At 41.5% G+C, this 26,973-nt stretch overlaps 2 protein-coding genes across 4 annotated transcripts in view; both read right to left on the reverse strand.

Moving 5' to 3' along the window:
- Positions 1 to 2,281: 2,281 nt before the first annotated feature.
- Positions 2,282 to 3,025, reverse strand: LOC133462626 (uncharacterized). The gene has a single exon (XM_061743958.1). It carries the CDS (start codon positions 2,998 to 3,000, stop codon positions 2,368 to 2,370), a length of 633 nt encoding a protein of 210 aa, XP_061599942.1. The 5' UTR covers positions 3,001 to 3,025; the 3' UTR covers positions 2,282 to 2,367.
- Positions 3,026 to 10,808: 7,783 nt separating this feature from the next.
- rps6ka1 (ribosomal protein S6 kinase a, polypeptide 1) overlaps positions 10,809 to 26,973 on the reverse strand; it is a 64,817-nt gene continuing 48,652 nt past the window's right edge. For all 3 annotated transcript variants that reach the window (XM_061743895.1, XM_061743897.1, XM_061743896.1), the window contains 20 exons: positions 26,308 to 26,424; positions 26,095 to 26,176; positions 24,872 to 24,952; positions 24,678 to 24,757; positions 24,375 to 24,481; positions 22,782 to 22,819; positions 22,248 to 22,390; positions 22,061 to 22,131; positions 21,865 to 21,953; positions 21,679 to 21,743; positions 21,470 to 21,572; positions 21,213 to 21,343; positions 19,393 to 19,518; positions 19,143 to 19,232; positions 18,870 to 19,028; positions 14,745 to 14,906; positions 14,587 to 14,663; positions 14,394 to 14,511; positions 14,164 to 14,301; positions 10,809 to 12,785 (listed from right to left, as the gene is read on the reverse strand). In XM_061743895.1, coding sequence (XP_061599879.1) covers positions 12,663 to 12,785; positions 14,164 to 14,301; positions 14,394 to 14,511; positions 14,587 to 14,663; positions 14,745 to 14,906; positions 18,870 to 19,028; positions 19,143 to 19,232; positions 19,393 to 19,518; positions 21,213 to 21,343; positions 21,470 to 21,572; positions 21,679 to 21,743; positions 21,865 to 21,953; positions 22,061 to 22,131; positions 22,248 to 22,390; positions 22,782 to 22,819; positions 24,375 to 24,481; positions 24,678 to 24,757; positions 24,872 to 24,952; positions 26,095 to 26,176; positions 26,308 to 26,424 — 2,100 coding nt within the window. In that variant the 3' untranslated portion in view covers positions 10,809 to 12,662. The remainder of the gene's footprint in view (positions 12,786 to 14,163; positions 14,302 to 14,393; positions 14,512 to 14,586; positions 14,664 to 14,744; positions 14,907 to 18,869; positions 19,029 to 19,142; positions 19,233 to 19,392; positions 19,519 to 21,212; positions 21,344 to 21,469; positions 21,573 to 21,678; positions 21,744 to 21,864; positions 21,954 to 22,060; positions 22,132 to 22,247; positions 22,391 to 22,781; positions 22,820 to 24,374; positions 24,482 to 24,677; positions 24,758 to 24,871; positions 24,953 to 26,094; positions 26,177 to 26,307; positions 26,425 to 26,973) is intronic.

Here is a 26,973-nt window from a genome sequence, read left to right on the forward strand (position 1 = left end):
GCTTCGAATACATCGTGTACATCCATGCAAGCTGGCTAAAAGAACAAAAACTCCCAAATGGAAAACCTAAAAGGATACAAGGATTTTATGAAAACCCAAACTAGGTGTGTTTACTATTAAATCATGTGCCTCCCTTGTAACCAGCCGTCCTCTTTTGTTCTTATTTGTGTGAGGAGAGCAAACAAAACACCATTAGGGACTCAAAGAAATCCCTATTCACTCTTTTGAAGGGAAGCAAACTTAGACACCTGCGTGCACTCAAATCTCTATTCATTTCCCAACATATGCGCTCAGATCATATCCCTTCCTCAACCTTCAAATGCTCAAAATAGATATCCCCAGTGTATTAGCTGTGCATTCTGCACGACCCAGCGCGGTTGAAGCAAGGGAGTAGTGGAACAGCATGCAAGACATAGTCATTGTCTCTTACACTGAGAAATGTAGGGGAACATTTGAGGAAATTATGTCAAAAAAAAGGGAAGAGATGTATGTGAGAAAATTAGGTCAGATCGTACAGATGGAGCAAAGACAATGTGATGTTAGACAACATAGATAGCAGTTAATCTTTCAAATTGATAAAAAATGAGGAAATGTTCACAGATAGCACGCTGTGAAAACACTGGATGTATACACTTAGACGTCTCTATATACGCATAAAACATGACATGATGCCTGGGAGGCTCTTGTGCCCTCTAAGTTGCAACTCCTACTTGCTTATTATCACATTAAAAATCATGACACAATCATTTAATTAAGATTTTCTTGCTGTTGCATGCACATCTTAATCTAACAAAGCCTTATCCGTCATCTAAAATGGACAGCGCTAATGGCAAACCTCCATTCATAAAATATTTGACTGAACCCTTCAGTGTCTCAACAGCTGTCAGAGCGCGTTGGAGTTACAGCGCCCACTGAATACATTCTGTGTGTTCGTAGAAGCAGATTTAGGATGGAGGGATGAGTGGTTGCTAGGTGACGGGATAAAAAGAGGCCACAGGTGGAACTGACCCAGCATGAATTTATTTCCTGCTGCCTGGCTTTTCCTCGTCTATGCTGCCCAAAACAGACGCCGTGGTCGCTGAGGAGTGGTGTCAAGGAAGCCAAGGCACATTTTATGTTATAAAGATCCAAAATGACATTTCCTGTTTCTACACCTTGGTTTTAAACAGTACTGCAGCAGCATATCAGACAAACCTCTCATCTTGCTTTATAACTCCACTCTTATTTGAGATTTTCATTTATCCACATTTTTTCCCACTCTTTTCTTTTTCCCTTGAAGATGTCAATATATACATAATCTGCACTGGAGTTACCTGGAGAACAGCGAAGCTCCCCGAGCCACACAAAACCTCTCCTCCCACGCCACCTGACTCATCCAAGCACCGTGGATTTGATCTGAATCCTAAGCAAGTGCAAAGCAGCAAAAATATTTGCAAGAAAACCAAGAGGACACAATGATCATTTGTACACATTTCACTTGTGCAAGCTAGACTGGTTTCCCAGCCAGTGAACTTCCTCAGAAGTGCACTGAACAGGAAGCGGTTTGCAAGCATGTGATGTTTGTAGGCACTCTAAAGGCCATGAGGACCAGCCTCAGGATACAAGAGCAGAAAGCTTTAAACATGAGTAGCCATGTCAATGAGTGAAAGAGCAGAGGTCTGTCCTCACTAGGGTTGCCACCCGTCCCGTAAAATACGGAATTGTCCTTTATTTGAGAAAAAAATGTTGCGTCCCGTATTGAACTACGGGACACGATTTGTACTGTATTTTCCTTAACTTTTACACCATATTCTAGTTGAATTATTGAAATAAGTTAACTTTTACACCATATTCTAGTTGAATTATTGAAATAAGTTAACTTTTACACCATATTCTAGTTGAATTATTGAAATAAATTAACTTTTACACCATATTCTAGTTGAATTATTGAAATAAGTTAACTTTTACACCATATTCTAGTTGAATTATTGAAATAAATTAACCTTTACACCATATTCTAGTTGAATTATTGAAATAAATTAACTTTTACACCATATTCTTCACCTGTAGGTTATATTCTATATCTTGGCTGATGTGGACATACATAGCATAGGAGGCTATTTCAGCTGCTATGGTTGGATGTCTGTACAGTCATGCAAGTTCAATGCTATTAAAGCGCTTTAAACTTTAAATCAAAGCATTTTGTTTTTTCATATAAAATAAACACATTTTTAATCAGTTTAGAAGTTTTGGGGCTTTTTTTTTGGCTCCTGCGCTGCTGAAATCAGGGCGTCCCTTCTGAAAGGTGGCAACCCTAGTCCTCACAGTTATGTAAAGCACTTTTTTTTTTTTAAAGTGATGGATTACAATTCTGTGCCTCTATTGTCTTCATTTGAGCTTTACAGGCCAGGGGAGGCAAGTGCGAAGTCCAAGCATGGAGGAAAAGATGATGGTGGGTCGATGTTTCTTGAACCTGGCACCTTTTTTCAGTCGTTGGCTGTTCTCTGCCACGTGCAGCTCCCCTTGCTGGGCCTGTCCGTTTATCCTGGACACCAGCTCTCCGTGCACCACCACCTGCTGCTCGGAGCGCACGAACACCTCCCGCAGCTCCTGCAGCCGCCGCTCCATGTCCCTGATGGCGCGCTGCCGCTCCTCCACCTCCAGCAGGCGGCGGCGCGCCGCCTCGAACTCCATGCTGGAGCTGGGGGTCACCAGCCGGGAGGACGGGGCCGTGGCGGCGGCGGACGGGGGCTCGGAGCCGGCCAGCAGAGCCTCGCTCACCCTGCGGAAGTCCCCCATGGAGATGGAGCGGCGGGTGGCCGGGGAGGCCGGGCAGGCCGGGGCCAGCAGCGCGGAGCCGGAGCCGGAGCCGGAGCCGGAGCCGGAGCCGGAGGAGGAGGACGGCATGGCTCCCTCATCCTCAGGCCGGGTTTCTGTCGTCCTTTGTCGGCCCTTCATAGCCGGGTTCAGCTCCTCCGACGGCTGCTGGGGTCGTTCTTCCGTCCCTCCGTGTCGCTCCATTCATCAATAACACATCTGAGCCAGGATGCTGCGCTCTCCGCATCCCAGAGCTGCTGCTGGGGAGGGGAAGTGATGCCTCCCGGACTCTCATTGGCTGCTGAGCTCACGAGCATGCCGGCTGCTGATTGGACAGCGTCCCCTCGCTGGTGCTGATGCTGGTGCTGATGCTGGTGCTGATGCTGGTGCTGATGCTGGTGCTGATGCTGGTGCTGATGCTGGTGCTGATGCTGGTGCTGATGCTGATGGGTCGGGATGGTTGTCATCACCTGGAGCTCTGCTGCATCCGCTCTGCAGCCGAGTCAAGACACGCTCGAGTATCAAGGCAAGGCAAGGCAAGTATATTTATGTAGCACAATTCAACACAAGGTAATTCAAAGTGCTTTACATCGACATTAAAAGCGGCAAGACACAATTAGACAGTAAATAACAATTAAAATGAAATAAAATTATGAGAAAAGAAGGTAAAATAATAAAAAACACAAGTTGCTGAAAACTAAGGGCAGTAGAGGTACACATCTCATTCGCGGTTTTCAGAAAGTATTTAATTTAAGAGTACGCTTAAATACCAAATAAATGAAATAAAATTATAAGAAAAGAGGTAAAATAATAAAAAGCACAAGTTGTTAAAAATAAGGGCAGTAGAGTACAGCAGGTAAGTATTTGATTAACGAGTACGCTTCAGTAAACAGTAATGTTTTTAGGCCTGATTTAAAGGATCTACAGTTGGAGCAGACCTCAGGTCTACAGGAAGTTTGTTCCACCGGTGAGGAGCAGAATAACTGAACGCTGCCTCACCTTGCTTGGTTCTGGTTCTTGGGAACCACAACAAACCAGATCCAGATGAACCTCAGGGGTCTGGGAGCTTCATAGGAACTAACAGATCAACCATGTATTTTGGTCCAAGACCATTCAGGTCTTTGTAGACCAGCAGTAAGATTTTAAACTCTATCCTTTGACTCACTGGAAGCCAGTGTAGTGATTTCATGACCGGTGTAATATGGTCCAGTTTCCTGGTGTTTGTAAGGACTCTGGCAGCAGCGTTCTGGATCCAGATTGATTTCTTGTTAAGGCCTGTAAAGATGCCATTGCAATAATCCAACCTACTGAAAATGAATGCATATCAGGTAAATCTCTCTTTACTGTCAGCTCTCTCATCCTCTCGGATTGTTGCCCCTAGCAACACTGCCTGGATATCAAATGGCAATAGTTGAAGGGAGGGAAGATGCTCCACTTTTATCTCTCCTTTGATCACCTTGCTGCGCCTCTCTCTGCAGCATTCTTTTAAATTTGACACAGTTATTGGCACTCTTGAGTTTTTAACCGGAATTTGAATATCATCAGACATTAAAAACAACGTTCATCCATGTTCTTCTTTTTATAAGTAATTGAACAACATTCAAAATAGAAATAAACTACACAGATACACATATTGTTACTCTTTACAGGAACTTGAATCTTTTTAAGACTTCAGAGTTGTTAAAGTTGGTGGCTATAAAAAGTGGACGGTCGTTTATTTTTGATTAGAAAAGACAAGACGTCTCAGAGCACCAGAAGTGTCATTACCAAAAGATAAAATAAAATAAAATAAAAGGTTAGAAAGTTATTACCAAAGACCTTCTGATGGTTGTTTCACCTGTTCAGACATATAAGACATATATTTCATATAAACATTCATATATATTCTATAATACAGAGGAATTAACTAAATGGGAGTTGTCTGCAAAAATTGTTGATAGAGGGGAAGAATGTACACTCGGCTGAGCTGGAGCAATTATGACTTCAGTCACTAAAATACATTTAGCAGTGGACAGAGGACAAGGACATCCCTATCAAAGGACTGGGCACAAAAAAGGCCCAAATACTATAACCTTTCAACATTTTTGGAGTACACATCCAACTGCACAAACAGATGATTTAAAAGGGAAGGGCAGGCTGTTGGAAACGGACCAGTTACATAGTCCTTACCTAAATCTATGAAAACGGAAATCTGTCCTTGCAACAATTCCAGATTTTAAGAACTTTAACACACTAAAAAGAAACGTTTCCATTGCTAGAATAAACATTGAACAGTTGTTACCAAATGTTCTCCAACCAAATATTCTAGGATGTTCTTGTTATTCCACAATTTATAAAGATTCAGTTCAGGGTTGAAGTATTTCTTATACAAACTTTTTAGATTTTCTTTTGTCCATTTATGTCACATTTATGGGTTTTCCAAGTCACCACATTTTCTGTAGAGATTCAATTATCTTTTGTGGTACCTGGTAATGCATGCACAGTATTACTGTTTAAATGTATTTCAAAGCATCTAAACACAAAATGGCTTTTCATTTCCAGTGTACTGGTGAGATGGTAACTGGTTACAGCTCGACTGATTTTCTCTTTTCTTGCTCATACAGTCCAGGACCAGATTCACTGTCTCCGTCTAGACAATTATTGATCGATTCTGTGGCAGCGTTGAGGAGACTGAGTATGACTTGTGTTCACTTACTTACCCCCAGAAGTAAACACACATACAAAAGGTTGAGAAAGGTAACGCTGTTGGAGCTTAAGCAGCAAGATGTGATGTTTTTAAATGACTGTCGTCCATTAGAGTGAAGATAAACAGATGAAGCTTTTAGCAGGTCAGAGGTGGGTGTGTATGTGTGTATGTGTGTATGTGTGTGTGTGTGTGTGTGTGTGTGTGTGTGTGTGTGTGTGTGTGTGTGCACATCTCTGCTCTTGTATAACTGAGAGTTCACTTAGCGCTTTGCTTTATCTCAGGACTACATTAGCAGCTGCTCACTTCCTGCTTTTAGCTTTTCCGATCTTTAAAGTGAAGAGGAAATGGACTGCAAAGACAGAAAAGCAGAAAGGAAGAAATCTGAGCACTCGAACCGCAGATAAATGATCGAAAATGTCAGTGATTCTCAGTAGCTCTTTATCCTTCCACCCACAAAGGCAGAAATAAGATCAGGACAAAAGGATTGGCAGTGATAAATAATGAATGAACAGAATAACCAGAGTGGGAGCACATTTCTGGATGATTATAGCTCATGAGGTAACTTGTATAATCAATACGCTGCATTATTAAAAACGCACATTCAGCTCCGCCTTCAGTTCCTGTACATATTTTCTTTGCTTTACATGTTATAGTTGTGAGCACAACTGCTCAAGTAGGGAAAGCTTTTAAGAAATTAAACATGACATGCTTTCTTGGTGTACGTGATGCCCATTTTTGGAAGACTAATGGTTGTGTAACATCGCACAGTTAAAAACCACTCAGTCTAAACTAATTCCCCATGGTGCCTGTGTGCCAAACACACAGATGGCCTTCATCACCGGCAAATATCAAGGGCTGCAAGAGTCAGGCTGCCTTGATACAGCAGGATGCTTTTAGCCAAGAAATGGTTCTAATTTGACAGTCAGTTAAAAACACACCCCCTTGATTTCCCCCCACAGTTATAAGGATACAGTAAAACCAAAAACACCCACATTCCCATTAAATTAATTGTTCTGAATTAATTACGCTGATATGCCACCCCCAAAGTACAATAATCTCTCCTCTGTCCCTCTTATGACTAAAATTGTCATAAAAGCCTGCACTCAGCTCTCACACTGTACCCTCTGCTCAGGATTACTTTAATCTGTTTGGTGTGTTTCTATTTTGTGTGCGCACATGTGAAGGATTGAGAGCATTTGTGGTTTTTACATTTTGTTCTGATTTAGATTGAAATTTGTTCCCCTTCTCCCAGATGTTTGTTTTAAACATCAGAGATATGTGTATTAATGTAGCTGGCTTTGTAATTCCCTTTAGTATTTAGAAATATTATACTGAAGCAGTGACCCGTTTGACTGAATAAAGAGCAGAGGATGGAGAAGAAGGAGCTGAAGAAAGATACCATGAACATAAGGCGAGCGCTGAACATCCAAACCTCTAAACGGACCCAATGGACACTTTCTTTGTCAAGGTGGTAAGTTTAACAAGAGAAAATATCATGGATACCAATTTTATTTCCAATAAAAACAATAACCTGTCTTTAAAGCAGCACAACGTAACTTTCAGCTTTTCTGAGTTTGGCGGCATCTTTTGGACAAAAGCGGTATTGTTTTACCAGAAAGAACACTACGTTTCCCATGAGCACCAGCGCGTACTGCCTGAAAACTCCTGTCCCCGTCGCTGCATTTGTTTTGATGAGAGGAGACGGGATGCTTTTCTGTTTCACCAAGTGAACAGACGGAACGCAAAAAAAAAAGATGTTAAACTGCTGGAAAGGAACTGGAATTTACCGGGATACCTTAAACAAGGAAGCCAGGGAGCAGTATATGGAGAAAATAATGATTATTAACGGTTTGGATCCACATGAAATCCCTACTGAAGACCCATGTGTTTCAATAAATTTGTATAATAGTACAACATACAGTACATGTTTTGTATCCCTCTTACTTCTCTTTTCTTTTTTTTGACCGCTATATTATGGTGAATAGGCTCCGAGGCGTGATTATTTTTGTTTTCCTCGTGAGATTATTTTTTTCCTCTGCAGCTACAAATAAGAGTTAATATTTTTTCCTCAACAAACTAGTTTTATCTGAAGATTGGGGTTAAATGCACCGCAGAGAGCTGGCCAGCAACTGCGTTTAGCTGGCGAAGTGGGGAATAAAACCTGTATTTTGATCCGACCCTGGTCTGTGAGTGTTTGTGGTTTAAGGCTGATTTATGGTTCTGCGTTAAATCGACGCAGAGCCTACGGCGTAAGGTACGCGGCGACACGCACCGTACGTTGCGCGTCGCCGCGTCGATTTAACGCAGAACCATAATTCAGGCTTTACTGTGTGGAAGCCGGTGTTTGGTCGTTACAGCCGCGATCCAAAGCGAGCCGACGACTCTTTCACTCTTTTACTTTCTTATGTCAGATACTTGGTCTCCGTGGTTCTGCCTCCGAGCAGGAAACCGTTGAAAAGTTAAACCATTAGGATCTTTTCCCCACGTCTGTTGTGTGGAGCTGCTGCTGCCGCAACACAGCAACAGCTTCTGCGGAGCTCTGCGCTCCAAGCCCCGCCCATTTTCGTCTCGACTGCGAATCGGGAAGGAGGGGGAAGTGACGTATGCCGTAAAGCAGTCAAAGTCGTAACGATTTGTAGTTTTTTAGTGTGGCAGGGTTCCTACCATGCACCTCGAAGTTACATAGTGCCAGTGAAGGCGATACAGACCCCTCAGACCATGACAGAGGTGTCATTAAACCTGTTGGAAGTTGATGTACCATCACAATGACTCTGGAAATATGATATTAAGGTGGAAAAGTTACATAGTGTCGCTTTAAGTGTGTGCTTACTTGCCAAAGTGTGCAAAAGTTAGTTTACTTTCTATATTCCTTTCTTTGTTACAAATGTGTGTGGTTGGTTGTTAAAACTTAATATAATCTTATCAAAAGGTCCTTTTAAAGGAGGAAATACAAGGTTTGACTAACCTACAATATTTTTTATCGTGCCATTATTTATCAAATAAAACATAAGACAAAAAAAAAAAAATCAAGCAATATGAAGTATCCCTTCCTGCTTCCACAGGTTTTGAGAGAGTAACTTGCAGCCAGAGCTGCACGTGACTGTTTGTGTCAATATTAGATTTTATAAGAAGTAAAGAGAAGCACAGGAGATGCTCTAAGCAGCATGTCGTAACCATAATTCTTATCAGGGGTAGAAAAAAAAAAAAGAATATTCACTCAATGAGAACTCTTTAAAGAGGTATTCTCGTCAAGTATTCAGCAATACTCTGACTGTGTCTTTTTTACAGCATATAGCAGAGAAGGATCCACTTTGACAGACACCTACGCAGCCTCCTGATGTTAGAAAAACCCAGGAACACTTGGAGCCGAACGGCTCCAGCCGACAACAGCAGTAATCTGAGTAGACATGAGAAGGATGAAAACTGCAACACCTTCCCCTCTGCTGAGATAGGAGACCAGTGATGGTCCTCTAATCAATATGAGCCGTCTCCTTTTTCTGCTGCAGTCTGAGTCAGAGTGTGTGTGTGTGTGTGTGTGTGTGTGTGTGTAACAGCAGGAAGTCATGCGCTGCAGTGTAGATTTTGGGCACGATGACGTCAAAGGACGGAGAGCAGAGTCCAGTGAGGATGCAGTATCTCAAAAGTGAGCACGTTTTTGTGTATAAATAAAAGGAACTGATCCCAGACATGTTGCAATGTTTTCAGCATAAATCTGATTGCAGGTGACCACTGCCCCCACAGTACCTGCATTAGATACTGTAGTTATATACTATATACTGTTATATAAGGCAGTGCTGCTGTACATCCAAAGGGAGGCATTAGCAGGTAGATGGTGATGCTATTAGGTGATACTAAGGGTGAGGAGGAGAGAGTGGGAAAACATGACATTTCAAGCACTAATGGCACATCTTGATCATATGCCAGAAACATGAAACTGTAATTTTTAAAAAGACAACTAAAGAACGCTATTGTCTTAATTTAGATTAACAAAAATGATTGTTATACGTGTACAGTGACTAAGCGCTTGTACTTTATCTCCCTCTAGTGGTCATCTACGAAAACACACCAGACAATCCATCATTGTCTATTGTCACACTAATTTTGACACAGGAACCAACACAGAACTAGCGGGTTTATCACTAAATGGGACATTTTAAAGCATGTTGGTTGATGAAACCCTGCATGTTATGTAATTCATCTAAGAATCTTCAAGTTTATTAGTCATAAGATGTACACATCATCAGCCTTGGGAACCTTCATTTTCAAATAATACAAACCTTTAGAGTAGCGAAAAGACAAATCAAATGTTATAGATTTGGAAAGTTTTTTTGAAAAATGCATGCTAGGGAATTTTAGGGCATTTACTTTTCTTTTACTCTACAATAGATAGTTTTCATTTTTACAATTACTACTCCACCACTTATAGATTCTCTTTCAGGAGCAACAACTTGAAGTAGGGGTTTTATTTCAGTGTGTCTTTACAACGTCGCTTCAGTTTGAGTCTTTTTATCATATGCACGACTCTATTAAGGCTCTGTTACAGAAATTCAGTAGGGTTGAGGTTTGGACTGAGAGCCACTCCAAAACCACGAGTCCTTTATTTTCCATGCATTGTGATGTAGATCTGCTTCTGTACTTAAGATCATTGTTCTGTTGCATGACCCAGTTTGAACCTATCAGACAGACAGCCTCACATTTGTCTCAAAAATGCTCTTGTACAGGAATGCATTGCTCAATGCAAGGAGCTCAGGTCCAACCCAACTAATCAGTGGGTGTAAAGTGTCATTATCCAGGACACACTATTGACAAGTCTTTTGGCTTGTTCAGATGCAGTTTTGCAAAACCTAGTATTGTTTCCATGTTCTTGCCAAACAAAACTGCTCGTTGTCTTTATAGTGTTCCATTATAGACTTTAACATTAAACATGCTCGTTGAAACCTGTACGGTATAAGATGGAGCTTTTGGTTTTTTCTGAGTATTGCATGTACTGACCAACTCCTGGAATATTGGCAGCCACCTTGAATGCTTTCCTCTTGTGAATACCGTCTCATTGTAGAATACCGAGCTTCACATTGCTCAGAAGTGATTTTATGACCCTTTGAAAGACTGATGTACTGAATCATTGCCTCTGTAGATCAGAGCTGATCTTAGACACATTTTAATTCACCAGAACAGAAAACTGCCAAAATATATCTGCTTAAATAGAAGTCTGCACAAACAAAACATTTTTGATCTTTTTGATCCCTCCTCAATCTGAAATATGAGGATTTTTTTTTTTTGTAGAATCTCCCCTTAAAAAGGCAAATGTGAAAAAAATAGAAGACAGTTTGTCATAGCAACTCAATTTTTAATATTGTAAGATATAAAAATCTTCATCTTTATCATAGAATAACACCTCAACATAATACCATTAATCAGGAGGGGAAGTTTTGCCACCAAATAAGAATAACATAAGCTTGATCCCTTTTGAGGTAAGACAGCTGGTTCATATCTTATTAGGCCACACAGGTCTTTCCTTCTACAGGAGCACAGTATCTTTTTGGAAATATTATATTTTTTTTGTTATTTTTCATGCATTTTCCATGCAAGACATTCTGCCTCACCTGTAGGCCTAGGCACTGAGCTGAAAGCAGGACCTACTTTATGAAGAAAATTACAGCTGGATTTCCCCTTCTTTAAAAGATCTCACACTCAGTTTCAGTGACGTGTAACCAAGTGTTGTATTCAAAAGAATTCATGAATATTCAAATATAATGAAAGAAAAGAAGATACTCCACAATGAAGGTAGGTCTATTTCATATTACCAACCAGTGATCTGACAAAAGTAGCAAATGAGAGCTCAACTTCAAGAAGATGGTTGGCCCTTTGCAGCACTTTCACATTCCTTGAATAGAAGAAAAGACCTGCACAGCATCAAGTCCACAGGATCCATTTCAGCATGTCTTTAGACAAAAAGATAAAGAAAAAGAAACAACAACAACAACGACAAAAGCAACTAACACAAGAAACAGATTTCAATATGCATTGTCCAATGAACACAGAGGAGAAACTCAGAGTACATTAAAGCAAACATGCCACACTGCTCTGGGGCAGGTTTTCTTTCACAGAAAGCCACCTATTTTACTAGTTTTTGTAGTAATAAAAATAATAGTCATCTCAAATGTTCGCCAGCAGTTTGACCAAGCAGAGAAAAGGGAGAGCAGCAAAACGAGGAAGCCACATGACATCATCACGTCACCAGATCATGCACATGACTTTGCAGCATCCTGCAAGACGATACGCACACACACACTGCAAATCATGCACCGACACACACACACACACACACACACACACACACACACACACACACACACACACACACGCACGGACACACACACGCACACATACACTTTGTTTAACCAAATACAAGCTTAGATTGACATTAACCAAAACATCAGCGTTTGACATCTCCCAGAATCTACATATTCTGGTTGTACCAAAGCCAAAGAGGCATTCATGGCAGAATTATTTCAGTATTTTCTATGAAAAAAAAAAAGGAAAGGAAAAAAAAAAACATTTAACAGCAGCCGGACAGTGCTGTGTTTTTGTGCTGACTGCACAGTTTGATTTGGCAGCACAGCCGGTAAATATAAAGCTCATAAACTCTACAAAAAAGAACAGGAATATGGACAATGACACAGGCAGGCGGACAGGCGTGCAGCAAGAACCAATTACAGCAACGATTAGGAGAGAAAACTGTCATTGTCACTATCAAAAACATGGCTGCGTCGACTCTGTTGCAGGTCATGCACACACACACGCACGCACGCACACGCACACACACGCACACACACACACACTCATACATCACTAATACATCTGTCAGAAACCTGCACCCCATGGTTTTTTTTTTCTTCCTTTTCCCTTTATGCCCTCATCCCAGTTCATCATCACAATCTTTTGCTGGTCCAAGTGCATTGGCTGAACAGCAGCTGATGAGCCCACACAAGGAGGATGACAGCAAGAGCGGGATAGCCGGTGTCACAAGATGAGGTGCAGGACCACAGTCAGTGTTCCTTGGCTGGTTTTGGCTGGTAGACGCTACGCCCCCCGAGCAAGCTGACTGGGTTGGTTTGGAGTCAGGAGGTGCGGTTTCGATCAGACTCCAGTGAGCTGGTTGGGGTTGGTTTTAAAGTCTCTACAAAGAGGTGGAGGGTAGCTTCTTCACACGCCTCTGAGCAAGGAACGAGCTTTCAATGGGCTTGAGATCTGGAGTGGGCTGGGATTTCTTCAGAGCGGAGTAGGTGGCTGCCATCGCACCCTGCAGGTAAAGAGACGTGTGATTACTGTAGCTGCTAGTCGTGCCTGCAAACTCCTGTTTGCCGTTTGAATCAAAATTTCAATTCCAACAATGGGAACGAAACGATGCCCTTATTCTGATTGTGACTGGCCGACAGACTCAGGCGTGTGTCGCGGTCCATCAAAGATTTTTTTACTGATTTTAAATAGCGAACGTCACCCAAAGCGATACAGGTTCTCAGGCATGGGTAGTTGAAAAGTACAAATGTTTTTGATCATTTTAAAAGACATTGGGATGATTTTTATGTAATTCCAGAGGTTTTCAAAACAGAAGGCATAGCTTCCCAAGGAGCTTCAAGCTTCATGTTTTAAATATTAAAAATAAAATACTTCCAATAACTTAATCAATGCTATTAACGTTGGAACGTTGTGTTTCTGTGAAAGGAATCAGTTTATGGAACAATCTGAATAAAGAAAACAAAGAATCCAAATCAAACATTACATTCAAAAGAACAATTAAAGCCTGTATGTTAAGTAAATATAATGAAATATGTTAGTTAAGTTTGATTGACATACCTATAGACGGCGGTAATTTTATTTTATTTTAGTTTATTTACTTAGTAGTTGTTTTTTTTTATTTATGTTATTTGTGAATTTATTTCTTGGAAAAAGGGGCAGATTAGATAAGATTCTTCTTCTTTCTGCTCCCTTTTCATTCACAATTTATGAACATTTGTATTTGTATTGAATTGTTTGTTTAATTTTTTTTTTTTTTTTTTTATATTTTTTTTATCCCCGATTTTTTACCCATTTCATCACCCAGTGCTCATACCTAGACAGTCCTTTGACATTGTTCCCCTCTGCCAACCCAAGGAGGGCCCTACACTGAGCTCAGGTCTCCTTCTTATCCTGAGGAGTGACAGACAGGATGAGGATTCTCCGGCCGAACGTAGCACGTGGAAGGATCACGTTATTCCGGCCGGATCCTCCCCACCCCATCTGGCGCCCCGGTTGGCCAGAGGGGGCATGTATAGCCCAGGACTGTGTGCATGTTTTTGTGAGGGTAGCTCACACTAGGTACCCAAGGGAACACGGGGGGAGAACATGCAAACTCCACACAGAAAGATCCTTTCACCAACCCCACCCAGGGTGTGGGCACTGAAGTCATGGGAGAACTAACACGCACTTCAGCGCCCACAGCGTCCCCAGCGGGAATTGAACCCAGGACCTTCTTGCTGTGAGACGGCCGCACTACCTGCTGCGCCACCGTGCCCCCATTGTTGTTTAATTTTTTTAATGAAATAAAGAATAAAATGAAAAAAAAATACATGCTAATGGTAAATACTAATGAATATGTTAAAACAAATATCATCTTTCCAGACGGTGCTTGGCTATCGTACCTTGACTAGTTTGGGATCCTGGTGTGAGAGCTGGCTGTTGGGTAGTTCGTCTCTGTGGACGATCCAGGGGTGTTTGTAGACCTGCTTGGCCGTCAGCCTCTGAAGGGGGTCCACGTGAAGCATCTTGGAAACAAGGTCCTAGAACCAGCAAAACATAATAAGATACACTACCACCTGTCTCATGTGAGTAAAAGGAGCGCCGCGGCGGCTGGGCAGATTTAAAGAGCTACCTTAGCGCTATCAGACACAGAGTCCCAGTTGCCTCCAGTGAGACTGAAGTGTCCGTTTCCTATCCTGTTCAGAATCTCATTTGGCGTGTCCTCGGGTCCATTGGCAAATGGAGTAGAACTGGTGGAAGAAAAATGGATGTGAGAGTGAATTCAAATAGACCTCAGGAAGGAAGAATAAAGAGTTTCTCCTCACCCAGCCAGCATGGTGTACAGCAAGACTCCCAAACTCCAGATGTCACATCCTTCGTCGTAGCCCTGACGCTTCAGCACCTTAAAGTAGCACATTATTTTAATGATTAACACTGAAGCAACACTGACCACAGTGCGACTGACTGTATGCGAGCTGCTCACCTCAGGGGCCACAAAGTTAGCAGTGTAGCACGGGGTCATCAGCAGGCCGTTGTTGGCCCGCAGCTGCTTGGCAAAGCCAAAGTCACAGATTCTGATGGACTCAGGATTCCCAGACTCATCAACGTAGAGGATGTTGCTGGGCTTCAGGTCTCTGTGCACCACCTGGAAAACAAGAGCATTCAGGAGGGAGGAATAAGATGAGGATTGAGCAGAACAGGAGGGCAACAAGAGATGATTATGGCTATGGAGAAGAGGAAAAACACTTAACATAACTTCAACCACAGTGTAGGTAAATATATATAAAAAAGGAGAAATCTAGCGTGGAATATTCGTGTGTGATAAAAGTTAATAATTATTGCTACCCATCAACATGGGAAGGACTAAAAAGCTATTTCCAAATTCATCATTCTACAGAGAGAAATATTATTCACATGTGGAAAACATTTAAAACAGTCGCTAATCTTCCCAGGATTCCCTATCGAGCTTCTGTCCAATCTATTTTGTTCCAGAGGAGACCTAAGTGAAGATGACTGGCCATAACTCCCAGCAATACAGCACATCAGTACAAACACCTCAAACAAACTGGCAAACACGTTGGTAGAGAGCTGATGAGTTGAGCTTGTTTTACTGCCGCAGGACTTGGGCACTTTGCAGTTATTGACCCCACCATGAACTCCTACGTATACCAAAGTGTTCTAGCCTCTAATATGTTACCATCACTGACAGCTTAAACTCAGGGTCCTGACTAAACTTAGGGCCCTGCAACATGGAATTAACCACAAGCACAAATCCACAACAGAGTGGTTGTTACAAAGGAGCAAATAGAAAGTGGACTGAAACCGAAAAGCCAGAACGCTCAGTTTGACATATTTAGATTCTGGAGTTGGGCTGCCTACAGATTGCTCAATTCACGTGCGTTTCTGATTTACTGCAAGTATTTACTTGACCGTGGTCCTTTGTGGTAAATCTGCATTTAAGTATTTTGTGTTGACCGGTCTGCTAAAGTTACTTCCTGCCTGATTGATATTTATCTTTGCTAATTTGTTCTGTTCTGGCTGATGCCGAGTCATATGCTGTAGGATTACCAGCTAGCGTTATAAGTAGATAAAGTAAACAGGTGTCACTCAGTATTATGGGGAATTCATTTTAATCATTTCTGAATAAAGGTCATAATTTGGAGTTAGCTAGTAAGAGGTTTCTGCGATTCCTGAACTGAACTCAGGATTGTGATGGGAAATTCTGAACATTATTATTGTTGTTAGATATCATATATTATCATCATGATATCTTGTTTATGGTACCACATGTACTGTTTTGGTCTCCAGTGGTATGTCCTTATCTACCAGCTTACAATGATATTTGTGGTTTCTCATCTACGGTGGTGTAAGATCAAAAGAATCCAGGGGCCTTATGTACTAAGAGTGCGTGGATTTCAACGTGAATCCGTGCGTGGAATTAACAAGAACGCAAAAATTCATATGTACAAAACTGTGCGTACGCCCAAATCCACGCAGGTTTCTCTGTACATCCCAATCAGCGTGGATTTGAGCGCACATGCGGGAGCACAACACTCCACCCCGTTTCCTCCCTCAAATATATGTTTGAATGTGATAATGAAGATAATTATCCATTAAAAACCGCTCATCCTAACTGAGCTGGAATAAATAATTCATTTTGGGGCATTTCTTCCGATTTCAGCTGGTGTCGGACTCCAGTCCTCGAGGGCCGGTGTCCCTGCAGGTTTTAGATGTTTCCCTGCTTCATTGCACCATGATACAAGTGACTGTGTCATCAACAGAACTATCCAGACTTTGATGACAAGTTGGTGACGATAATTAATTAGAATCAGGTGTGTTAAAGCAGGGAAACATCTAAAACATGCAGGACACCGGCCCTTCTGGGATTCAGTTTGACACCTACAGTGTTCTTTGCTTTGCGTTGCGTTCCGTGAAGAGTTGTGGTTTTATTATGATCGTACGGGTTTTTGAAAGTTTATGGGCAGCGTTAGTGCATCATTACACTCTGCTTTTCTTGTTTGTATTTTAAGAACCGACACCAGAATTTTTGGTGGATGAAAAACGGCTCCTCGTTCCGCTTTATTGTCATGCATATTATATAACGGATTAAGATGTAGGCTAGACGTTTATTTAGTCTTACACATTATGGATGTCCGCGATCACCACTCTCATAAGTATAACAATGTGAACAACATTAATTTATATTTAAAACATGAAGCATCATGATCTGATTCCTCTGCTGCAGAAATAAAGACAATTTGTGCCGACGGGATTATGGAGGTGCAAACGTGGGAAATAAAGAGCAAAGTTGCTGTAACTCGGAGTGTTGCATCCGCAGGAGGAGAGACCGGTCTAGTTGTTTCTGCCTAAATCTGACTTGATCTCATTCTTGAGTTTCATAATCTGAAACTCTGACGTTTTAGCGCTCTCGCTCAACGGGCTGCTGTGCGCGCTCCCGCGGCCAGAAATCAGAAGAAATCAGATTCTGGCAGGCAATCACTTTTTGGCACAACGGTCCATCACGGGAGAAACACTTTCTGGATCCTGCAGAACATGCAGCTGACTCCATATCAGACTCTGAAAGTTGCCTAAACATTCAATAAAAACTATTTCATGCTGAATCACATCAGTTCGCAACCAACTTTCCGTGACACCTTTTTTTTTATTTAAGACATCTTTACAGAACCGGTTTTTGCTGCAAAATGCATTTGAATGTTTTTCTGTCCAGACACAGTTATGGGATGTTTTAGGATCTGGCTTTTATCTCGAGTATTCGTCCCATACGGTCGTCATGGTGACAGAGATGTCCGACCTGTCAGCAGCTCCAGCTGAAGCATCATGTTGGTCTGAACCGGAGCAGCTGCTCCAGTTCAGGGCAGAGATCCAGGAGGATCCTCTTGGTACCTAAACCAGCTGATGGTCCAGTCTTAGTCCTGGACCAGCAGATCAGTCTGGTCCCTGAGGACTCGCTCCTGATCCTGCCATCAGCAGGTTCCTCTAACGGAGCCAAAGCTCAATCGGGATTTGCGGGTTCTTGAGCTCCTTTAGTTGTTTGTTCAGATCATGTGGTTGATTGTGAGATTGTTGCAGCTCCACTCTTGTGTAATTTATCTGATGATGTCGGGATTGTCGTGTCCTTCACGTGGTCGTGAACTTATTGTTGACGTTACGTTTCCCTCATATTCTGCACTTCACTGCATCACCAGTGAGTGTCGCCAACGGACAGAACCTCAGAAAAGTGCGTACAACAGCCTTGATGCGTGAGTGACGGACCGCAGCTTTCTACGTTCACGTCATTCTTTGTACATCCGACCGTGAGCGTTGAAAGTGGCGTACGCACGTTTTTTGTGCGCCGCACTCTTAGTACATAAGGCCCCAGGTGTTGGTCAACTGAAAGTCCACAGAACTTAATCCAAATTAAAAACTGCGAGGAAACATTCAAAGTGTGGTAGGAAATGTAGGAAAAACAAATATGAGCCAAAGAGATTTCAAAAATACGGGACTGAAAAGTAGAAGCGGCTTCCTTCAGACCTGCTTCTGAAGCCAAACATCCAACGCCTGTTCAGAGAAGACAAACAGTTTGACAGACAAATCTGGTGGTCCAATCACTTCTCTTGGGTCTTATTCCTAATTCACACTGGATTCAAATGATCTGGGGACCTGTGGGGATTTGTAATAATTACAGAGGATGTTTGTGATTTTAATCCCGTGCAAATGTACTATGTCTGTGATTTGTAAAGTAGAACTACCCTCCTCAAATTACCTACCGTATTTTCAGCAAACACTAAGGTCATGTGGTAATTTTAATCCCATGCTGTGATGGTCGGGCAGAATTCTTAAAAATAACCAGTACATAGTGTGATACTATATTACGACTTAAGAATATATATTGTATTGATCTGATATGTTTTTGCAGATAAACAGAGAAATCAAATCAATATAAAGCTTCACACGAATACTTAGAAAAAGAACTAAAATCCTTAAAAAGAGAAAAACAACTGTCAGAGACTAATAAGATAACACGGAGAACCATTGCTTGAGCACATTTGGGCTGATCAGGTGCCGGTACCCCTACAGGCTGTGTACTATCAGAGCTGGTCACACTCACCCCCTGCGAGTGCAGGTACTCCACGGTCTTGGTGATGGTGTGGAGCACGGCGCTGGCCTCTCGCTCCGAAAAGAACTTCTGTTTCAGGATCCGATCAAGCAGCTCTCCTCCACGCATCAGCTCCGTCACCAGGAACACCTGCTTGCCATTGTCGTACACCTGAAACAGTAACACACGCACAAAAAATACTTGTTTCATGAAATAACGCTTTCATGAAGTAAACCAGTACGGTCGGGAAAATAATAGTGTGGCGTGTTGAGAATCTGAGCTCACATCCTTCAGTGTTATGATGTTGGGGTGCTGTCCATATCTAAGTAGGATCTCAATTTCCTCAGACGGGTCGGTGCTGGTCTTGTCGATCACCTGTCAATCACAAAGCCATTCAAGTCCACTCTAAACTTGAGCTATTCTCATTTAAAATACTGAACAAATGTTATTTATTAGCGTCTGAATTGCTGAACAGCAGTTTCTTGTACTTTGGCTGCTGTTCTTGCGTACGTGTTAGATACACGTTTGTTCATACCTTGACCGCATATTCAGTGTTGGTGGCTTTGTGGATACATCTTTTACACACGGAGAACGAGCCCATGCCGATGTCCTCCTTGAGCACGTAGCCGTCGCTGAAGAGCAGGTTCTTGCCGTGCAGTTGCTGCGGAGACACGGTTGAAAGTTGAAGTCTGGTAGAGGTGTGACACTGACAGAGCTGACAAGGTTGGAGGCTGTTGATGTTTTTATTCTCTTTAAGGGGGAGGATGGAGCTGAATCTATTTGTAGAATCCCCTTTCTCTCCATCCAACCGTCGCTCTGAATCTACCGCACGGACCTAATTACAGCTTCTGTCAGGCATGAAACAGGATCTGAAGCCACGTAACGGCTCGGAGACATGTCATTCTCTTAATGCCGCAGGCTGCATTACACACTTTACACTTAAATCCTTCCCTTCTTCCTGCTGTTTGGGTGACGCATCAAACATCCGGATTTGTTGGTATATTTTTCAGATGATTTCCAGACTTCTGAGCTGACAAATAGCTGGATGGTTAATGAGTAAATAAATGCCTCAGAGCCCACGCTCTGAGTCAAAGCTGCAATCCTAACCACGCTGATCCACTACAGGCCAAGTTACGGAAATCAGTTCACGTACGAACGAAATGTGTCACTACCCTTCATTTAATGTGGCAGAGAAATACAGCAAATACGGTGAGTGAAATAATGTTTAAAAACAGCATAGTGCAGATGTTCAGGAGTTTGGGGTGATAGAGTGTATTAGTTGTTTAACTGGTGTACATGAGGAGCGCGTGTCAACAGCTGTCGGCACTCTGAAACGAGGACTTTCAGATAGGAAGCAAAAGTGAGGCGGAAAACCAAGGGATTTCATTTTCACAGCATCTGTGCCCCAAGTCCTCCCGAACCTCAAGTCACCAATTCAACATTACTTATAGAGGCCCCAAGCTCTGGTCTGACTTAAACTCTTCACTGAGGTCCACCTCCTCCCAATGCATTTTCAAAAAAAACCTAAAGGAATTTTTACTTTCCACAGGAACCTCATTTACTTTCTCTACTCGACCTTTAATTTTATCGACCTTTAATTATACATTCTTTCTCATTGTTCTGCTTTTGTCACATTTTTTGTTCTTTCTTTGTGTTTTTTACTATTAGTTGTTTCAAGTACTTGAATTCCTGTTGCTATTGATCTTTGTCTTTTGTTGTTGTTTAGCTCATGCATGCTGTCTGCTTGTCCTTTGTTTTGTTGACAGGGGTGGAACCTTGTACAAGTTCGCTATAGAACTTCGTTCCCTCCTTGCGCAGTGCTTCATGCATCTTTTTGTGCTAAATTAATAAACTCTAAACTCTAAGTCTTCTGCCAGTCACGCAACATACTGTTTATCGTGCTTTTGTCTTTTGACGACTGGAACTTTTATGCACAGAGCCACGATTGCTATTTGCTCAACTGTAAAAAAAAACCCAACATGGATGCTCAAATTATGTTTAAAAATGCTTGATTTCTAACTTACAAAAAAAAAAAACGAAAACGGAAATTAAATTACAAATTTTCTCCATACTCTTAATTAAAAAATTAAATTTTCAAATATTTACCCAAATCTATAATAAAATTCAGGTTTAAACCTAATTTTTGTAACTTCATGTACAGCGTTAATGTGAAATGCATTCAAAGTTCCACTCCAACACCAAATAGTATGGGGAATACCACATATTTTTCTTCTTAATAACACCAACAGAACTTCTCATAAAAATGATCCTCCAGCTAACAATAATGTTGTCCTCTTTCGCGGCATTCATCATTTTCATCAAAGAAACATGTGTGACTGGTGAGGAACAGAGTACCTGGACCACTGGGTGAGGGGGGGGCTGCACCAACTCCACTGCACCTTCTTCGTTCAGCATCGTTGACGCCACAAAGCTGAAGCCTCGGAATAACTGATGCGCTCCAGCACTGGGGGGAACACCGGGGGAGTCTGCAAGATAACAACAAAAATCTTGGCATTTAGAGGGTAATGCTGGAGAATTTGTTTCTTTTATAAGTAAAGAGAGGATCAATATGTTATACTGTAGGTTTTAACTATCAGGACAACACCTGTCACCTTTTGGTGTGCGAGAAGTGAACTCGGAGTCAAAATAGAAGGTGTCATCTGGACGTGCTACAGCTGGTCTGAACGGAGGCTTAATTTCTTTTCGGAAGAGTTTCTGAAAGGAATAAAGAGACTTTTGTTCAGAACATACTGTTTATATTTTAAAACATTATCTAAAAAAGATTGCACAATTCAAATATCTTATAACACCAGACACTCACATTCCAGTCTATAGTCGAGAAGAAGCCGTGTCGTTTAATCTCTTCAGCACCGTCAGCACCGGAGCCTATAAGCAAAACAACAACAGTTAGTACCATCAATTAGTGAGAAATACAGAGGATCACTTGCCCTCCCGTGAAACTGTGTCAACTAGTCTTCCAAGTCCTGTTTCTGAGCTGTTAACTAACCCAGTCTGTTGGCCGGGTTCCTCTTGAACAGAGCCCTGAGCAGAGACTGGGCCTCGGTGCTCAAGAACTGAGGCATTCCCAGGCGCGCCCTGGAGGGAGAGACAGACGGTGCACAGCTTTAATTCCTGCACCCGAGGCACCAAACCCCACAATAGGCTTTTGAGTGGGATTGTTCTCGCAAGCAGATGGTACTCACTTCAGAATCAGATTCATGGTTTCTTTGCGGTCCTTGCCTTGAAACGGCAGCGCTCCGGTCAACATCTCAAACTACGACGGGGAACATACAGTCATTAGAGGTTCTGTAAAAGACTACCAGCTTAATTCTTTACATTTTAAGATTTATTAATAAGAAGTATCTACAGCAGACTTCTTTTCTTCCTTACCATTAATACACCAAATGACCACCAGTCGGCGCTGTGGATGTGTCCCTGTCTGTTCACCACCTCTGGGGCCATGTACTCCACGGTACCACAGAAGGAATAAGCTTTCTTCTCATGATCGATGGCTTCTTTACATAAGCCAAAATCTGGAACAAAACAAATGAACAAACAAAACCACAATGACACATAAAAGAATGACGATTTCAAAAACATCATCATAAATCTGCAGGAGTATCCTCAGCATGAAGCTGCTGTTTCTTCCTGAAGCACTCAGTCTTTGCCTGCAGAAACCTCATCAGTGTGACTTATATTGCCTCTTTAAACTTCCCGAGGTCACCTTTGGTTCAACAGCGGCAGGACCCGGGGAGGTTGATAAGCATAATAATTAACCTGGGAAACGTATACAGGTCTGCATGCAGATATCTGCAGTCAGCAAGATAAAGCCGCCACGGTGCTGTGAGTAATGAAGGTCAACCAGGCAGGAACAGGGGAAAGTGTGTGTGTATTGGCTGGAGAGACTAGTGTCTAAAGACTTACCTGTGAGTTTGATGTGTCCCTCCTCATCCAGGAGAATGCTAGAAGGAGACAGTGGCAAAGCCGAGATATGAACCTCAGAGCATCACATAATTGTACAAATTAGGGCTGGGGATCGATTCAAATATCAAGAATCGATTCGATTCCGATTCTTAAGATTCAAAATCGATTATCACGCTTTGATTCGATCCGATATTGATTTGGGTTACTGTTAATAAAACTGTTTTTTCAGCTGTTGCATGAATTATATGACTGTAGTTATGCAACATACTAATATTAGTATTATATTGAGATTCAACAGCAAGTATTGGCAGCTAATGATGCTGTAAGGACCAATCAGCTCCCAGAATGCTGGTAGAACTGCTTTCAGAAACATCGTGTGGGTCAGAATTACCAAACAGATCCAGGGAGGAAACAGAGACGGATGAAATCGCTTTTATTTTTTCCCCATTTATGAAAATTTGGTTTTTAACATTTATGCAAATGTAACCCCAAGACAGTATATAAAGCAAAGAAATATAGACAATTTATGCAATTATAACTGAAAACTTTAATGTTTTCATACCTTTAAACATATTTAAAGGCAAAAACATGGCACCAGTTATTCTCGTGTCCAACAAAATATACCTTTTTTGGGCATAAACAAAAAAGTACCAAAAGTTGTAATGTAATGATTAAAAAAAAAACTTCCCTGACTGTATTTTTGATCAATAGTAACAAAGCAGAGACAAATTTGTTCTGTTCTTCTTACGTGTCATAAAAAGGCCACAAAAACAGGGGAAGTGCAGACAATATCTACAGCTGGCTTTACACAGAAAGAGAGTTCACTAAAAAAGGAACAACACCTCAAGCTCTTTGAAACAACGCAGAGTTTAACTGCTTTAGGAGGTGTCAGATAAGGAAGAAATGCACTCATGTTTGTTAGATTTAAAAAAAAAAATACATAGGCTATATCCTTTTAGTACCTCGAGTGAAAAGCTCTGTCGCAAGTTTAACAATCTTTCCACAAAGATAGCAAAATATCCATGTTTATATCTGAATGCTGGCTTATTCTCCTCCTGTTCTGTCATTAGTCTGTCGTCCTATTAAAAATTGTTTAAAGAAAAGTTAATACAGTTGTCTGATGTTTTGATGAATATCTGACATTTGGTTTAAACCACACAGGGGTTGAAAAGCTTTGTTTTCAACCATGTCTTAACAACTCTGTTAACAGCAGCTGATCTAAACGGTGGAGGGCGAAATATACTCCACCTTCTTTTAAAAAAAGAGTGTGCTTTTTTAAAATTTAGATGTGTCTAAGGGACTTTTTGCAACCCATTTCCAAGGTATAGCAAATGTAGCATGATGTGAAAGGGGATATAAAGATGACAAAGCAGCATGATGCTACTCATATCTGGGTCTGTGATGCCACAGAACCTTGAAAATGTGAACAACTCACCAAATTATGAATTTTTAGACAGAAGTGGCCTCAAACACACCGGCAAAGTCAGTCAAAGAAATATTATTTTCTTATTGATAGCTGGTGCATGAGTATGATCCGCAAAGTTTTAGACCTTTTCAGGGCTTTTGTCAAAATACACATGCGTTTGCACTTACTTTTCAGGCTTGAGGTCCCTGTAAATGATTCCAAGGCTATGGAGGTGGTCCAGTCCCAGTGCCAGCTCGGCTAAATAAAACTTCACATCTTCCTCTGTGAACATCACCTGGGAGGTGTCAGGCATATACCAAGCCATAGACGAAGATGGAAAGATGAGAAAAGATGTCACGTGAGGAATACATGGGAAGAAAAAAAATAGATACACATTTGTTGAAAAAAAGCAAAGAGACTACACGACTAGGATAAAGAAGCAAAAGCTCGACCTCAGAACATCAAACACCACAGTTTAAAAGCAGACTCACCTCTTTAGACAATCTGGTGAAAAGATCTCCTCCTCTGAGAAAGTCCAGGATCAAGTACAACTTCCCTTCAGTCTGGAATGCTGCAAAAACACACATCTTTCATTTAGCTCCAAGCTGCAAATTCTGTCAAATTTGTGGACTTTAAAGTCACATTAACAGTATTAAGTGTTGGGGAAAGCGACAGGCTGACTCACCGTAGTGCAGCTTGACAACAAATGGGTGGTTGACATCTGCAAGGATGTCTCTCTCCATCTTGGTCCTCACCCGGTCCCTCACTGATGGATGAATAAGAGCTCAGCGACTTTATAAACATCTTTTACACTAAACAGAATACTTGGAACAGAATGACTAATAAAGTATGTCTTTGGAAATAGAAAAAATAAAACAATCCTAACAAATAAGTTTACTTGGCATCTTTTCTATGGAATAATAAAACCGAACAGGTTTAAAATTGAAAAAGGAAAGCAAAAAAATAGGCACCGTGACTAAAATGTGATTCCATAAGTGTAGTTTTTAGTTCTGAAGGTTTTGATAAAAACTAAAAAGGTGGGCGTGCTCAGTCCTGAAAGACATGTCTCTGCTCGCCTGTTTGACTGAATATGACAGCTTGGTGACATTTAACGAAAGGAAACAAGAGAGGGAGTCTTTGGATCCACAAAAACTGTTGGATTCCTGCCTTTACTGACAAAACATTTGACTGCAAATGTCTTCCTTCTGACTGCATAATAAAGTTGAAAGGTCTTCTCAATTAAATTAGAAAAGTAAGTTCTGTTGTGTGAATTGTTGGCGTCTCTTGAGTGATTTGCGTTAATCATGGGAATTACCTTGGAAGAAATTAACAAGAGAGAGAAATAAAAATCTAGTTAACTGTGCGTTGACAGATTAATACTTTCAAGCCTTTAAAAGGAGTCTGACTAAAGAGGGAGATCGTTTTGGATTAAACCCTATTTGCAGATTTGAATCAAATGAATCAGAACAGAAGATTGTGGGAACAAATCGAATGCCCTCTTGTTTATCTCATGAACGAGACCACACATGTCAGCTGTGCACAGAGATGAAAAACGCACTCATAGCTGGGTGGTCTGCGCTAAGCGTATGTAAGTTCCTTTCACTTACAGGAAAAGTGCACGCCCTCTATGTGAAACTGAGGTTACAACTGCTCAAAAAAAATAAAACAAAAACAAAACAGGATATCCTAAAACCAAGGAACCCGAAGCTCCAAACAAATGCATACAAGACAATTCTGCAAAATAAAAAAAAGGCGCATCCGTGATTTTATGAACTGCTGTTATGGAGGTGATATGTTTGATCAGCGACTTCTGAACCTGGTGTTGGTTTATAAAGTTTATAAGAGCTTAAGCCTTTTAAACTGCCCCAGTGTAGTACATAAACTCAAGCATACTGCAGGGTTGTGTACCTTTGAGTGTGGCTTTCTTGAGGACCTTCATGGCATAAAGCTGGTTGTCATCTGGAGGGGTCACCTTTCGCACAAGGAACACCTTCAAAGAAATAAAAAAAAAGGAGAAAAAAAGCAGAAAACACACGTTATTTATCATCAACAACTTAGCAGCTCTTGGTTGGACAGAAATTGAAGGAACAAAGGAGGAAGAGAAAAGCAAAACCTTGATACCTTGCCAAAGGATCCCTGTCCCAAAACCTTGAGCAGTTCGAACTGAGAGGCGTCAGCCTTCTCCGAGCCCTCTTTGACCACATGGGTAATATTGATCTCCTTGATGTCATCATCTTCCTACAAAATTTAAAAAAGAAAAGAAAAATAACCCAGTCAGATAACTCGATATAAATAACGATTGATGCTTTACTTGTTATGATTCTGTGACGGTTGAAACTTGGCAGAAAATATTTATAATGCAAACAGGAGCAGCTGTAAATAACAGTAGATCAGAATAAAACTCTTGAGAAAGAGGAAGCAAAGTGAAAAGAGAGAGGGCATGAAATATTTCACAGCAAGTTCTCGTTATTGTGCTGTTGTTTCTGCAAATGAGTTCAACATTAAGAGGAACTGCGCTGCTCTTAAAGGGTGCAGCAGTGACTTGCTGTGTGACCCTTTGACTTCTAAGATATCTTCACACGCTCTTCACAGGGTGGAGTACACCTGATGCCTCTTGCCAACTGCAAAACACGAACGCTCGCTGCCGACCCGGTGTCGACCTCACACCCAAGTCATCAGCAGAAAAACATCAACAAGGAGACAACAGGTCTTCCAGAGGCCGCCCTTTAAACGCTCCGTCCCCGTCTTCCCCGGCCCCGGCTTATGACAAGCTGCTTGACATGAACC

Source organism: Cololabis saira, chromosome 16 (assembly GCF_033807715.1).
Source record: "Cololabis saira isolate AMF1-May2022 chromosome 16, fColSai1.1, whole genome shotgun sequence".
Classification (NCBI taxonomy): Eukaryota; Metazoa; Chordata; class Actinopteri; order Beloniformes; family Belonidae; genus Cololabis; species Cololabis saira.